The sequence below is a fragment of the Galeopterus variegatus genome, unplaced genomic scaffold, assembly GCF_000696425.1.
Source record: "Galeopterus variegatus unplaced genomic scaffold, G_variegatus-3.0.2 Scaffold639, whole genome shotgun sequence".
NCBI lineage: Eukaryota > Metazoa > Chordata > Mammalia > Dermoptera > Cynocephalidae > Galeopterus > Galeopterus variegatus.
In genome coordinates, this window is record NW_007726750.1 from 411698 (window position 1) to 426314 (window position 14617).

At 50.9% G+C, this 14617-nt stretch overlaps 1 protein-coding gene across 1 annotated transcript in view; it reads left to right on the forward strand.

Moving 5' to 3' along the window:
• ADAMTS15 (ADAM metallopeptidase with thrombospondin type 1 motif, 15) overlaps nt 1-14326 on the forward strand; it is a 25338-nt gene extending 11012 nt beyond the window's left edge. Inside the window, exons 3-9 of the mRNA XM_008570879.1 lie at nt 1957-2089; nt 2577-2744; nt 2964-3247; nt 9985-10162; nt 11144-11325; nt 11428-11603; nt 13552-14326. Coding sequence (XP_008569101.1) covers nt 1957-2089; nt 2577-2744; nt 2964-3247; nt 9985-10162; nt 11144-11325; nt 11428-11603; nt 13552-14326 — 1896 coding nt within the window. The remainder of the gene's footprint in view (nt 1-1956; nt 2090-2576; nt 2745-2963; nt 3248-9984; nt 10163-11143; nt 11326-11427; nt 11604-13551) is intronic.
• The last annotated feature ends 291 nt before the right edge of the window (nt 14327-14617 follow it).

Here is a 14617-nt window from a genome sequence, read left to right on the forward strand (position 1 = left end):
CTCAGAAGTGGAAGAAGGACACTGTGCCAGCACAGGCAGTAGAGAAAGGTTGGGCATGCATAGAGCCCATCGCGGACTCCAGCACACTCTGGGTCCAGGCTGTTCACCCCTGTGGTTCTCTGGCAAGAATAACTGTTAACTCATTAGAGGTGTGACTGTCACCTGACCGTGGGAAGCCAAGTTTGACTGCTCAGGTGGTAAACTTCTGAGTGCTTTGGATTAAATTGTGCTGATTTTCTGTACTATGACCACTTCTCCTCCCATGCCCTCTGGCCCCACTAACTCTGCTGATGCCCATCTTCCGCCCATGCCAGCATGTGCATGCGGGCACGTGCACACCCACACACCCACACATGCGCGTACATGCACAGCCCTAGGGAGAAACAAGATCAAGAGCAGCTCTGTGTGTGTGTTTATGTGAACCCTCTGGCTCCCACAGGAACAGGACACAGCTCTTTCTGTACAGTTGCTGGGCGACTGGCTGTGACATGGTGGAAAGAGTACTGAGTGCCCATCACACAGAACTCAGTGCATGTTTCTACTCCGTGACTTGAACCTCTCTGAGCTTTAGCTCTCTTGTCTATGGAAGGTGATGATAACAGTCTTTATATGGGTTAGATGTTGTGAGGCTTAGATGGAGTCATGCATGCAAAATTCATGCATGGTGTCGGCATTTAATAAACAACGGCTGCGATTAGCTATGCTCGTGAGCCTCAGTTTCCCAGACCGGGACCGGCAACGGGATCGCAACCCTTGGTGCTGCGCCCGCCCCTCGCTCAGCCAGTGAGCGGGAACCGGTCTGTATGTGGGATCTGAACCGTCTGCGGGAGCACCACCGCGCTCCCAAGCGGCGCACTGTAGCAGTGCGTCACCGGGCCGGCCAGTTTCCACCTTTTGACAAATAGATATATCTGCTGCCTAACACTTTTGTGAGGATTTAATGAGGGGATGCACATAATTGTTTCTTGTAAACTGTAGAATGTCTGATGCATTAAAGGCAGCAATGTAATGAAGAGAATCTTAGCCTCACTGATTAACACGTGTCTGCTCTAGAGGAACAGAGTGTGCACAATCTCCTATCCTATGTCCAACCCCTGGGTTCTTGGGGTATCCAGATGGGTCACTGGCCTCTAATACTCAGTAAGTTCTTTGAGACATCCACCCCAGCAGCCCCATTTTGCCCTTCTGCACCTTCTGGAAACAACTCCTATCAGGATTTCCTGCTGGAAGCCCCAGCTTCTGCAGCAAGTTAAGGTTCCGTACAAAAAGAGGGACCTTCCCACTTAGGAGACGATCTATTTAATTTGTCCTTTCTTCCTAGCAGCCATTGAGCCCGTGGCCCCCTTGGGCTTCTGTAGCCACTTGAACTGTGTCTAGATGGTGGCTTGTGTCCACGTCACTCTGCTCTCCCAGCCCAAGGAAGCCAAGTCTCTGGCATGGGCAGGCCCTTGGCTGGTGTCCCTTTGGCTGGGAATTGGAACTTAATTCATGGTTGTCCTAAAGGCAGCCCAGCAGGGACTGAGGCCATGCAAAGCCCACTCTGGGTGGGGAACATGGTTGCCTCCCCCTCCCCCATCCCCGCCACCTGCCTCAGTGAGCCACGACCAGAAACTCACCCGGCTGTGGGAGCACCGTGTTTATGGTCTGGAAGGCTGTCTCTGTATAAAGTAGTGGCCCTTGTAGTTTAATTTTGTACCTCTTAATTTCCTCCCATAGGACCTCCTATGGTAGGATTTGGGCAGAATTTTCTCGGTGATCCACAGCACTTTCTTCCGGCAGCCTCCTCCCTCAGCCGGGGTGGATTTCATGCATATGTATTAGGATAAAGGGCCTGGCTAGAAGGTGCTGGGCCTGGTTAGGGTTGGTATGTCCAGTGGGATGCCCTCTCTTCCCTTCAGGTTCCTCTATCACTGTCTCTAACTTCAGGTTGGCTTCTGCTTCTCCCCCACCCGGCAGGACCTGTGCGGTGCCAACACCTGCGACACCCTGGGCATGGCTGATGTGGGCACTATGTGCGACCCCAAGAGGAGCTGCTCTGTCATCGAGGATGATGGACTCCCATCAGCCTTCACCACCGCCCATGAGCTGGGTAAGGCTAGAGGGGGCTTGTGGGCAGAGGGGAGGAGGGCTCCCCTCTGGGGTCTTGCTGGGTTTGCGCTGGGTGCCCTGGGGGTTGGGGAAACATTTGTCTTTGCTCTCTTGTGTTCTGAAGCTTTAGGGACCCTTTTGTAGGGCAGAGTCTGTCTTGGCAGTGGCTTTGTTTTATTTTTTCTGATTACACCAGCCCGGTTGGCCAGTGATATGGTCTGAGACCCTCTGCCAAGAATCTCAGCACTTAGGCACTAAGGGGAGAAAGTGTTAAAGACAAGGGGCACCCTTCTGTCCTCACTGAGCCCACAGCCTGATGGAGGGGACAGAAAACACAGAGCATGATCTTGAGGACATTTGCAAAGTAATCTATGCATAGGGGAAATGACCAGCCTGGAGACCGTTGACACAGCTCTCTAGCACCCCCCATTCTTCCCTCCACCCTGTATGCCTTGTCTGCCCTCTGAGCCCTCTTCCTCACCCCACAGGCCACGTGTTCAACATGCCCCATGACAATGTGAAGGTATGTGAGGAGGTGTTTGGAAAGCTCCAAGCCAACCACATGATGTCCCCGACGCTCATCCAGATTGACCGTGCCAACCCCTGGTCAGCCTGCAGCGCTGCCATCATCACTGACTTCCTGGACAGTGGGCACGGTAAGCCAGGTGGCTTTGCTGCTGTTACTGGTGGTGGTGCTCACCACCTTTCTGGACGGACTTCTGTACCTAAGGTGTGATGACCCCAAAGAATTGGGCTCTGTCATTGGTCCATACCAGTCACCCCTTGGTTCATTCTCTCCCCGCCATTTAGATTCTAGGCTAGCCAAGCCTCACCTCCCCCAGATCGTCCTAACGAATGCCCTTGGCTCTCTGTAGGTGACTGCCTCCTGGACCAGCCCAGCAAGCCCATCTCCCTGCCTGAGGACCTGCCGGGCACCAGCTACACCCTGAGCCAGCAGTGTGAACTGGCCTTTGGCGTGGGCTCTAAGCCCTGTCCTTACATGCAGTATTGCACCAAGCTGTGGTGCACCGGCAAGGCCAAGGGGCAGATGGTGTGCCAGACCCGCCACTTCCCCTGGGCAGATGGCACCAGCTGTGGCGAGGGCAAGTTCTGCCTCAAGGGGGCCTGTGTGGAGAGGCACAACCTCAACAAGTACAAGGTGAGTGCTGAGCCTGTGCGATGTGGGCTGCTAGGGGAGGAGGGGAGACCCAGGGGTCTCCACTGCTCTTGGTCACCACTGGGGACCTGTGCCATCACAGACTGGCTGTGTGACCATATCTATAGCACACTGCTGCTCTGTTCCTCGATTTCCCTGTCCATGGTCTTATCCGCTTCTTGACTCTGAGACTGGAGAGAAAAGCTATGGTAGGGCAGAGAACCTGGTGAGGCCTTACACACCTGGGAAAAAGGCTTCAGCAGGAGGTGAGGGCTCAGCTTCATCCTACTTGGGAGGAGCTCTGGACGAAAAGCCTGACACTTGACCTTAGGAGTGGCTCGCTCACTGTGGCTCCTTTCTTCCTTCCCTAGTCAACTCTTTCTTAGTATGCTCCATACAAGGGTGCTGGGGACCACGCAGATGAGCAAGGCTCAGAACAGGAATGAAACAGAACTCTGGGCAAGCATCAGTGCTCTGCTGCATCTTGAACCAAGCGTCAGTTCCTGTTAGGATTATTGTTTTTTTGTTTTTTTTTTTTAAGCTGAAACATAATGGAACAAAGTTTTTTTTGGTCCCTGATAAATAGGAATAGCAATCAAAACAGCACAAATTCAGAACCCCAAATATTCTCTTTGTATAATAACAACTTTATATTCTTCAGGTCTTGATTTGGGGTAGTAAAGGGATTTGTACTTTTCTAGGCAGGAATAAGAAGTCTATCTTCTTCCTTGATCCTGGAAATGATTTCCNGGTGAGGCCTTACACACCTGGGAAAAAGGCTTCAGCAGGAGGTGAGGGCTCAGCTTCATCCTACTTGGGAGGAGCTCTGGACGAAAAGCCTGACACTTGACCTTAGGAGTGGCTCGCTCACTGTGGCTCCTTTCTTCCTTCCCTAGTCAACTCTTTCTTAGTATGCTCCATACAAGGGTGCTGGGGACCACGCAGATGAGCAAGGCTCAGAACAGGAATGAAACAGAACTCTGGGCAAGCATCAGTGCTCTGCTGCATCTTGAACCAAGCGTCAGTTCCTGTTAGGATTATTGTTTTTTTGTTTTTTTTTTTTAAGCTGAAACATAATGGAACAAAGTTTTTTTTGGTCCCTGATAAATAGGAATAGCAATCAAAACAGCACAAATTCAGAACCCCAAATATTCTCTTTGTATAATAACAACTTTATATTCTTCAGGTCTTGATTTGGGGTAGTAAAGGGATTGGGCTCAGCTTCATCCCACCTGGGCGGAGCCTTCAGCAGGAGGTGAGGGCTCAGCTTCATCCTACCTGGGAGGAGCTCTGGACGAAAAGCGTAACACTTGACCTTAGGAGTGGCTCGCTCACTGTGGCTCCTTTCTTCCTTCCCTCGTCAACTCTTTCTGAGTATGCTCCATACAAGGGTGCTGGGGACCACGCAGATGAGCAAGGCTCAGAACAGGAATGAAACAGAACTCTGGGCAAACATCAGTGCTCTGCTGCATCTTGAACCAAGCGTCAGTTCCTGTTAGGATTATTGTTTTTTTTTTTTTTTTTTTAAGCTGAAACATAATGGAACAAAGTTTTTTTTGGTCCCTGATAAATAGGAATAGCAATCAAAACAGCACAAATTCAGAACCCCAAATATTCTCTGTGTATAATAACAACTTTATATACTTCAGGTCTTGATTTGGGGTAGTAAAGGGATTTGTACTTTTCTAGGCAGGAATAAGAAGTCTATCTTCTTCCTTGATCCTGGAAATGATTTCCCTTTCTCACCCACGTCCCCAGCAGAGGGAGGACTTGGTTCAGAGGGATATTATAAAAAAGCTTCCACCAAGCGTCTTATCAATTGCTCTGAGATGGGTGTGGTACAGAATTATTTAAAATCTTTTTCTGTGTTCTGGGATTCAACCATTTATTAGGCAAAAACCCACCATGTTCAGGGAGCTGTGTAAGACACTATGGTGGTCAGACAAAAAATAAAATGTAGACCGTGCCTCAGAGAACTTCCAGTCTAGAATGGAACTATAACTATAGTAACTGAAGGTAATTAACACAAGGCACAGAGAGGTGCATGTTATGTGTTATGACGGAAGCATAAAAATGTGTCACGGGAGAACAGGGGACAAGAGATTAATGATGATTAGAGAGGCCTGAAAAGACTTTGAGGAGGAGGTCAGATTTGGAGAGAGCCTGGAGGGGTGAGTAGGATCTCAACAGGCAGAGGTGGGATGAGGGGCAGGTGGGGCAGTTCTGGGTGGGTCTGGGCAGATGAGGGCTCTGTCAAAACGTCTCCACTGCCAGGCTGATGGGTTTGGACCAGAAGACACTGAGGCCAGGTGGGTCATGGCCAGCTCCTTGCCTTGGGCAGATAAGTCTAGAGGATGAAGAGACTAGTCAAGAGGAAACTGGGCACAGGAAATGTGGTCCGAGAAGCACAATCTTTCCCATACTTTCTGGAATTCTCAGCCTGTCATCAGCAAAATCCACTATATCCTCAACTTCTTCTCTGAACAGTCGCTTCACCAACTGGGCACAGGAAATGTGGTCCGAGAAGCACAATCTTTCCCATACTTTCTGGAATTCTCAGTCTGTCATCAGCAAAATCCACTATATCCTCAACTTCTTCTCTGAACAGTCGCTTCACCGCCTTGTTTTGAAACCCTGCCCTCATGGGCCAAGGTCAAAACACAAAACTTATCTTACAAATCGCCGTAGCTCCCAGTGAGCTCAGTAAGAATCCCACTGTCTGAAGGTGGAGCAAAGGCAGATTGACCACCAAACTGAGGAGGTGTCTCAAGACCGAAAAATGAGGCAGGCAGTTCCATGAAAGCAAATCATTTTTAATTAAGAGGGTAACTTATTTACAGGGTGATGGATTGGGTGGGCATCGACCCAGAGGCATATGCAAAGTTTCTCTGTGCCTCCTGGTTGAGCCCAAGTTTATATGGGCAGTTCACACAAAGCAGTGGAAAAAAGCCAAGAAGCAATTACTAAGTAAGAAACAAACTAACGTCACTAATACCAAATGTCCTATGACAATGGCTTTTATCTTTGGTGGTCCTGTGATGCAGGTAGCTGGACCGGCTCTTGCCACACCAGTACTTAATCATTAAGTGCCTTTTTCATAGTCATCAAGCTGTTCCCACCTATTGTTCTAACTACCTTACCCCTAGTGACTGTGTGGCTTTTGTGGGCAGGGTTGACACAAAGCACAGAACAAGTGTTAAGGGCTTTAAGACGGAGAAAGTTAGTTCACGGTCTCACGCTCTCTGTGTCCAGCAGGGCCCTGTCTTCCCAGCTCACTTCCTCTAATTTTTGGATCCCAGCACTTCCTCAATCCCACCTGGACCTGCACCCTATGGGCACGACCACCTTTCCATCACCCCTCACTCCTCCTGTGCCCTTGCCCCTCCTTATGGAGGTTCTGGGGTCCATTGTTAAAATCACCCCTTCACATGTACTGTCGACCCCCTTGCCCGTCTCTCTTCATCACACTTGCCTGGAATAAGCCACCGCCTTGGCTGAATCCAGCTCTCTCACCTGCTCAGGTGTGCCTGCCCAGGTGAATGTGGCTGGAGAATGTGCAGCTGTGCTCACTGGTCTCAGCTTAAATTCATGACCTGGGAACTCGGGTGGCCCACAGTGCTGCCCGGGAGTCACATATGTCACTTCCCTGGTTCCGTCACTCTCCCAGCCTCCTAAACTAATACCTCACTCCTTCTCCCCTCTCCTCCCACAACCAATTCTTTCTTCCTCATTTTCCTTTTTCTCTGGTTTCAATAAGAAAAAAGAAGCAACCAAGTAACCAGAGGAAAATTTCCAGCAGCTCCCACCACTACGTCCACCGTCCGGCTGGCTTCAGTGCCTGCATTCCCCACCCTCCCCTTTACAGTGGCAGACTGCCCAGCTCTTGTCTGAGGCCACATGGTGCTTCCCGCTGGACTCTGTCCCCTGTCTACTCAAGGACGTCGTGTATCACTTCTGTCTCTCCCGTGGCACCCCCTTTTCCCTCTCTTGAGTTGGATCATTCCTTTTGGGATGCAAGCATGCTGTCATTTCTCCCATCCTAAACAGAACTTCTCAGGATCCTACTTCCTCTCCATAAATTGTGGTCTGTTTCTTCAACTCCTTTTGCAGCAAAGTTCCTTGAAAGAGTTGTATGAACTTCCTCTCTCCGATCCCTGTCTCCCCCCATTCTTCTCCAGAGTCCACTCCAATCAGGCTTTCACTCCCACCATTGCTCCAAAACAAATCCTCTGAAGGCCAGCACATGGCCTCCACACGGCTAGTGAGGGTGACGGATTACTGTCGCTTACATGGCCTGACCTGTTGGCAGCACTTGGTGCAGCCACCGCTCTCTCCCCCACGGACAGTCCCCGCTGTCTCTCGGTTCTCCTCCTCCCTGACTGGCTGCCCCTCTCAGTCTCCTTTGCCAATTTTTTCTCAAACCTTCTTTAGCAACTCCACCTCTGAGTTGCTTCAAGATAGATCCAGCATGTGACCATTTCTCATCACTTCACCTTCTATCACCCTGGTTTGACCCCCATGCCCTCTCTCTTGTTTTATTGCAATCACTCCCTAACTGGTCTCCCTGCTTCTGATCTTACTCCTCATAGACTATTCCCAACATAGCAGCCAGAGGGATCCTTTTAAAATGTAAGTTAGGTTATGTCAGTGCTCTGCTTGGAGCCTTTCAGGGGCTTTACGCCTGGCTCAGAATGAGCAGTCTTGTCTCTGCCGTCATCTCCTGCTTCTCTCCTCTTGCTTGCTCTGCTTCAGGGATGCTGGAGTGCTCCAGGTGCATCCTTCCTCAGGGCCTTTGCATCTGCTCCCTCAGCTTGGAATGCTCGTTCCCTAATATCTGTATAGCTCACACCCATACTTCCTTCAGGCCTCTGACCAAGTGAGGCCTCCCTGACTCCCATGATACAGAGCAGCCCAGCTCACGAAGTGCTCCCCATCTCCCTCATCCCCTCCTGCTTTTAATCCTAATATCTGTATAGCTCACACCCATACTTCCTTCAGGCCTCTGACCAAGTGAGGCCTCCCTGGCTCCCATGATACAGAGCAGCCCAGCTCATGAAGTGCTTCCCATCTCCCTCATCCCCTCCTGCTTTTAATCTCATCTGACAATCTACGTGCACTGGTCTATTTTTATTTTCTGGCTTCCCCCACTAGGATGTCATCACTTTGAGGGCAGAAACTTGCTGCACTTGGTGTCAGGCGTGTAGCAGGATCTCAACAAATATTTGGTGAATGAATGAATGAATGGCACTTGGCAGGAGCACAATGAATGTGTTTTGCGAACTTGCTGCACTTGGTGTCAGGCGTGTAGCAGGATCTCAACAAATATTTGGTGAATGAATGTATGAATGGCACTTGGCAGGAGCACAATGAATGTGTTTTGCACAAATGAGTGGGAAAAAATGATACCAGGTGAAAAACAAATAGCATTGTCTCAGAAGCCAAAGGAACAGTGTTAAGCACTGAAGGAAAATTAGAGATGATAAGGCCAGGGTACAGACTCTTCTGGTCTTTATATGGCCCCTGCTGACTTTTGAGAGAGCAGCTTCCACGGTGTGATGGGGACAAAACCCATGTCACAAGGCACGGAGGAGTGAGGTTGTGGAAAGAACACCTGTAGGTGGCTCTCCAGGAAGTGAAAGGACAGAATGAGGTGGGGCACTAGTTGGAGAAGAAAGCAGGGTTAAGGAAAGTGCTTAAAAAAACAAAACAAAAACAGGATAAAACAGACCTGTTGACACTATGAAATAAGAACTATCTGACAGAAGGACAGAAAGAATAAATATCCTGAATATATACATAGTTAAAGTATTTATGTTATGTGCAGCCAGTTCCCAGTTAGCTCCATGTGTGTTAGTCACTTTATGGATGATCTGTGACAGAGGATTAACCCCAGGCGTGGACAACTGGGCTGCCTCCTCTATTGCTCAACCGGGGTGTGTTCGGGGGGGCAAAACCCCATTTTATTGTCATCCTAAGGAAAACATAATGAAGACTATAAACTTTCTATCCTTTCTCTACTCTCTTAAAAACAAAACAAAATCCACCTCAAAGCCATAGAAAGTTTTAGGATTGCTTAATAGTCTCTTATCCATATCTCCTCTGAGCACAAACATTAGACCTGCTTATCATGAAACTTTCTCAAATGCAGCTTCTGATTGAGGTTAAGATCAGTTTGGTTTGTTGAAAAGTGAATTATACAACATTTACAAATAAAAATATTTAACATCCATGGCGACATTGTTTACTGCAAGGCTGGGGGCTGGCAGTGCCTTGGATTTAGAGACTCCTGTGAATACACTAACAATAGATAAGGGGAAACTTTGAACTCTTGCATAGGGGCAAGACCGTTGCTAGGAATTTTCATATGTCATTTAAATCTTCCATCTGACCTCAGACCCGGGTAGTAGTGGCCCTGTTTTTGCAGGTGGAGCTCCTGAAGCCTGAGGAAGTTTTGCCAATTGCTCAAGCCCACTCGCGTGGTGGGTGGAGGCGATCGTAAGACGTGTCTGCCCTGCTCCACAGCCTGGGAGCAGGTGGTATTTGCTAATTAACTGGTTGAAGTGTTGTGTGGCCCTGTGCACACTGATGGTTTGCTTGTCATTTTCCCCTCATAATATAAGTGGGTTTTCTTCCAGTGAGGTGGAATGGGAACTTGGAGGCTGTCCCAGTAGCTTCTTATAGTCTAAGGAGCAGGTGTGGCACCTGGGCCCTTCAGGTGTATAACAGGCTCTTCCCCACAGGTGGACGGCTCCTGGGCCAAATGGGAGCCCTACGGCCCCTGCTCGCGCACCTGTGGCGGGGGTGTGCAGCTAGCCCGCAGGCAGTGCAGCAACCCCACCCCTGCCAACGGTGGCAAGTACTGCGAGGGAGTGAGGGTGAAGTACCGGTCTTGCAGCCTGGAGCCCTGCCCCAGCTCAGGTGAGGCGGGGGGCAGCAGTGGCCTGGGCCCGGGGGAGGTGAGGCTGGAGCTCACCCCTCTCCCCAACTCTGGCTAACCATGGCTGCAAGGGGACTACAGTCTTCAAGATTCTAACCCCCAGGACAAAGCTTGGAAGTGGAGAGGTGCCAATTCCTCTAGGGATCATCCCTCTGTCCACTCATCTTTTCTTCCGGCTGCTCAGAATGGGCACTAAAAGGCTTACGGGAATGAGACCCTAGAAGTCCGCTTACTTCAGTCCCGACAAGCGCATCTTCCTAAGCAGGAACCCGGGGCCTGTGAACTTGGTGGGGGAAAAAATTACATCTCTATTTTCACTAACGTTTCTACCTAAAATTTAGTATTTCCTTCAATTAGGCAGCAAACTATAGCAATGGAAATACCTGTGCCTTTGTCACTGGTAGAAATCACAGATATTTTCATATGACACTTCAATAGCTGCAGAATTCTCAAAATGCCATATGCTTGTCCCTACTTCAAGAGTACAGGAGTTATGAGATTCATTACTGAATCTTGTTATTTAGTGCATTAACAAAGAGGCACATATATCACAAATATGTTTCAAAACGTACTGATGGTTGTATATCAATATAATCGGTATTCTTTGTAAATCTATTTAATTTATTTTATGCATTTTATAACATTATTCTGAAAATAGGTTCGGTAGACTGCTGAAGGTTTCCATAGCACAAGACATGTTTAGGACACCTGTTAGAGAGTGGGTTTAAGGCTCGATTACTCAGGGGATACATTACCATATGTGCCCAGGATCCTTTGGCCCCAGCCTGCTTTAGTCCTTTGAGAAGGGATGAAAGTACCTTCAGTGATAAGCATCATACTGCCGAGGGCAGAAAGGGCTGTTGAGAACAAGGGAGGCTGGGGACCCTTGGCAGGGATGCTGCCCTTTGCCCCCCAACCCTGCCCCTCCTTTTAGCTTCCTTCATGTGCTTTCTCCTTGCCAGCTTCTGGCAAGAGCTTCCGGGAGGAGCAGTGTGAAGCTTACAATGGCTACAACCACAGTACCAACCGGCTCACCTTGGCTGTGGCGTGGGTGCCCAAGTACTCAGGCGTGTCTCCCCGGGACAAGTGCAAGCTCATCTGCCGAGCCAATGGCACCGGTTACTTCTACGTGCTGGCACCCAAGGTGAGCGAGCCAGGCGGCAGACCAGGAGTGGGTGCAGGGTCTTCAGAGAGCATCCGGCTGAGCTTCCTCTCTCATCCTCTCCTTGTCCTGGGGTTGCTGCAGGTGGTGGATGGTACACTGTGTACTCCTGACTCCACCTCGGTCTGTGTCCAAGGCAAGTGCATCAAGGCTGGCTGTGACGGGAACCTGGGCTCCAAGAAGAAGTTCGACAAATGTGGGGTGTGTGGGGGAGACAATAAGAGCTGCAAGAAGGTGACAGGACTCTTCACCAAGCCCATGTGAGTTCTGGGGCCTGGCTACACCCTAGCCAGGGAGCAAGGGGGTAGAGGGGTCAGTGGAATTCCCCCCAGGCATTGGAAGCTTGGGTTGTGTTGGGGTAAATGTCAGACTCCTGGCCAGTACCCTTTCTGTGGAGGCCACTCATACACTTGTAGGGCTGAATCCATTCACTCACTCACTCACTCACTCATTCATTCATTCATTCATTCATTCTTTGAGCAAACAAAGATAAATGTTGGAAGAGGACACCACTTAACAGGAGATGATATTCATGGAGGTGCAGAGTTGCAAGAGTCTCTCTAGCATTCTAGAGTAAGACTGACCTACATTCAAATCTCAGTTCCCCATTTTCCAGATGACCTTGTGCAAGTGACTCAATCTCCAGACTTACAGACATCCTGACCTGTGAAGATGGTAAAATACTAGCACATTTTACATGTGCTCTTGTGAGGAGTAAGGGAGTTGATTCAAGTGACATGGTTAGCATAGGACCTGGTGCATTACAAATGCCCAATACATGTTCATGATGATGATCATGAGGCAGGATGTGGCAGCTGCCACCTTCCCTCTGGGCCTGAGGCTGTGGCCTTGGGGATTGGATTGAGGTGAGAATGGTGGTAAACTGCCAAGAGACTGCAGCATGGGGCTTTCAGCTTGAGCTTTCTGAGGTCAAGCACATTCTCCTTTGAAAGTCCTAACTCATGTTCTGGAAGAAGCGGGGGCAGGCAGGGCACCTGGGGTGGGGGCTGTGGTTGGCTCTGAAAACTTAGGAGTCCAGGTGCCGACGATTAAAAGTCCTAGATGGCTGTCCTGGAGTCTCAGCTGTGCCTCCTGGATCTGACACCCTCTGCTGAACCCCTGGCTAGGCAATGCATAGGGAGGGTGCCCCCTTCTCTGGGAGCTTGGGCACTGCAGGTGGAGGCATTCTGGGCTGTCCTTCACAGGGTCCTGCAGCCACGTGGGCAGTTAAAGGTACATCCCCCAGAGCAAATGTTCCTTTCACCTACCATTGGAACTGGAAGGAGCCTTAGAAATCATGTAGCTTAGGGCTGGCCCGGTGGCGCACTGCTACAGTGCGCCGCTTGGGAGCGCGGCGGGGGTTCGGATCCCACATACAAACCTGCCGCTCACTGGCTGAGCAAGGTGCGGGGGCGACACCGAGGGTTGCGATCCCGTTGCCGGTCCTGGTCTGGTACGGGCGCGACACTGAGGGTTGCGATCCGTTGCCGGTCACAAAAAAAGACAAAAAGGAAAAAAAAAAAAAGAAATCATGTAGCTTATCCCACTCATTGTACAGATGAGGACACCGGAACTCAGAGAAACTGACTTGCTTAAAGTCACCAGGGAATTGGAGTCTGGGCTGGGGCTGGGGCTGCCCCCGACTCCAAGGCCAGTTGCTCTCACTGCATTGAGCTCCCTGGCTTTGACTCTGGACTGTAGACTTGTTTCCTTCTTCTCCTCCTCCTCCTCCTCCTCCTCCTCCTCCTCATGGCTGATATCTATTGAGTCCTTGTTGTGTGCCGGGCATCATGCTTCATGCTTTCTGTGCTCTGGCTTATATAATCCTCCTTACAATTCAGGGAGGTATGTGCCATCATGAGCTTCATTTTATAGGTGAGAAAACAGAGGCTCAGAAAAGCCAAGCAACTTATCTGAGACCAACCGCTGAGCAAGGGCCAGGGACTGCTAGCTCCAAAACTTGTTCTTTTAGTTCCGCGCTAGAATTCATGAAGGAAACAAGACCATGTGGCTTTGCAGCCAGCGTGTTGTTTGCATTGTCTGACCACAAAGCCATGTTCCAGCTTTCAGTGTGGGCCTCCATCTCTGGTTAGTCTCTGTGCCCTTCTCTGGGGCTTACAAAAGGGGATTCAGCTGTGACTTTAAAGGGGAATGAGATCTTTTCGTCCAGGCATCTTTCTTATGCACAATCCCCCTTTCTCACCCCAGGCACGGCTACAATTTCGTGGTGGCCATCCCTGCAGGTGCCTCAAGCATTGACATCCGCCAGCGCGGCTACAAGGGGCTGGTTGGGGATGACAACTACTTGGCTCTGAAGAACAGCCAAGGCAAGTACCTGCTCAACGGGCACTTTGTGGTGTCGGCTGTGGAGCGGGACCTGGTGGTGAAGGGCAGCCTGCTGCGGTACAGTGGCACGGGCACGGCGGTGGAGAGCCTGCAGGCTTCCCGGCCCATCCAGGAGCCCCTGACTGTGGAGGTCCTCTCCGTGGGGAAGATGACGCCACCCCGGGTCCGCTACTCCTTCTATCTGCCCAAAGAGCCTCGGGAGGACAAGTCCTCCCACCCTAAGGACCCCCGGGGCCCCTCGGTGCTGCACAACAGCGTCCTCAGCCTCTCCAATCAGGTGGAACAGCCAGACGACAGGCCTCCTGCACGCTGGGTGGCGGGCAGCTGGGGGCCTTGCTCTGCCAGCTGTGGCAGTGGCCTGCAGAAGCGATCAGTGGACTGCCAGGGCTCCCTGGGGCAGCGTGTGGTGTCTGCCTGTGATGCAGCCCATCGGCCGGTGGAGACACAGGCCTGTGGGGAGCCCTGCCCAACCTGGGAGATTGGTGCCTGGTCGCCCTGCTCCAAGAGCTGTGGCCGGGGATTTAAGAGGCGTCCACTCAAGTGCGTGGGCCATGGAGGCCGGCTGCTGGCCCGGGACCAATGCAGCTTGCACCGCAAACCCCAGGAGCTGGACTTCTGCATCTTGCGGCCTTGCTGAGTGTGGTTGTCCCTTTCTCCCCCCCCAACTCTCCACCCCACTAGTGTGTGGTGTTCTGGCCAACTGGAGCAGTGGGCAGAGGGCAGTGGCCAGGGGCCTGCACCATGATGTCACCCACATTCAGGGACATGAACCATGGGCCGGGGTGAGAGGTGCCCTTCTCCCCGCTGGACTGGGCAGGGGGAAGCTAACTAACACACAGTCTACCTCATGCCCCGCTCCTCGGGGGCCCTGTTGTGGGCAGATGCTGTGAGGTGCGGGTGCAGGGCAGAGGTGCTGAGGCCCAGTTTC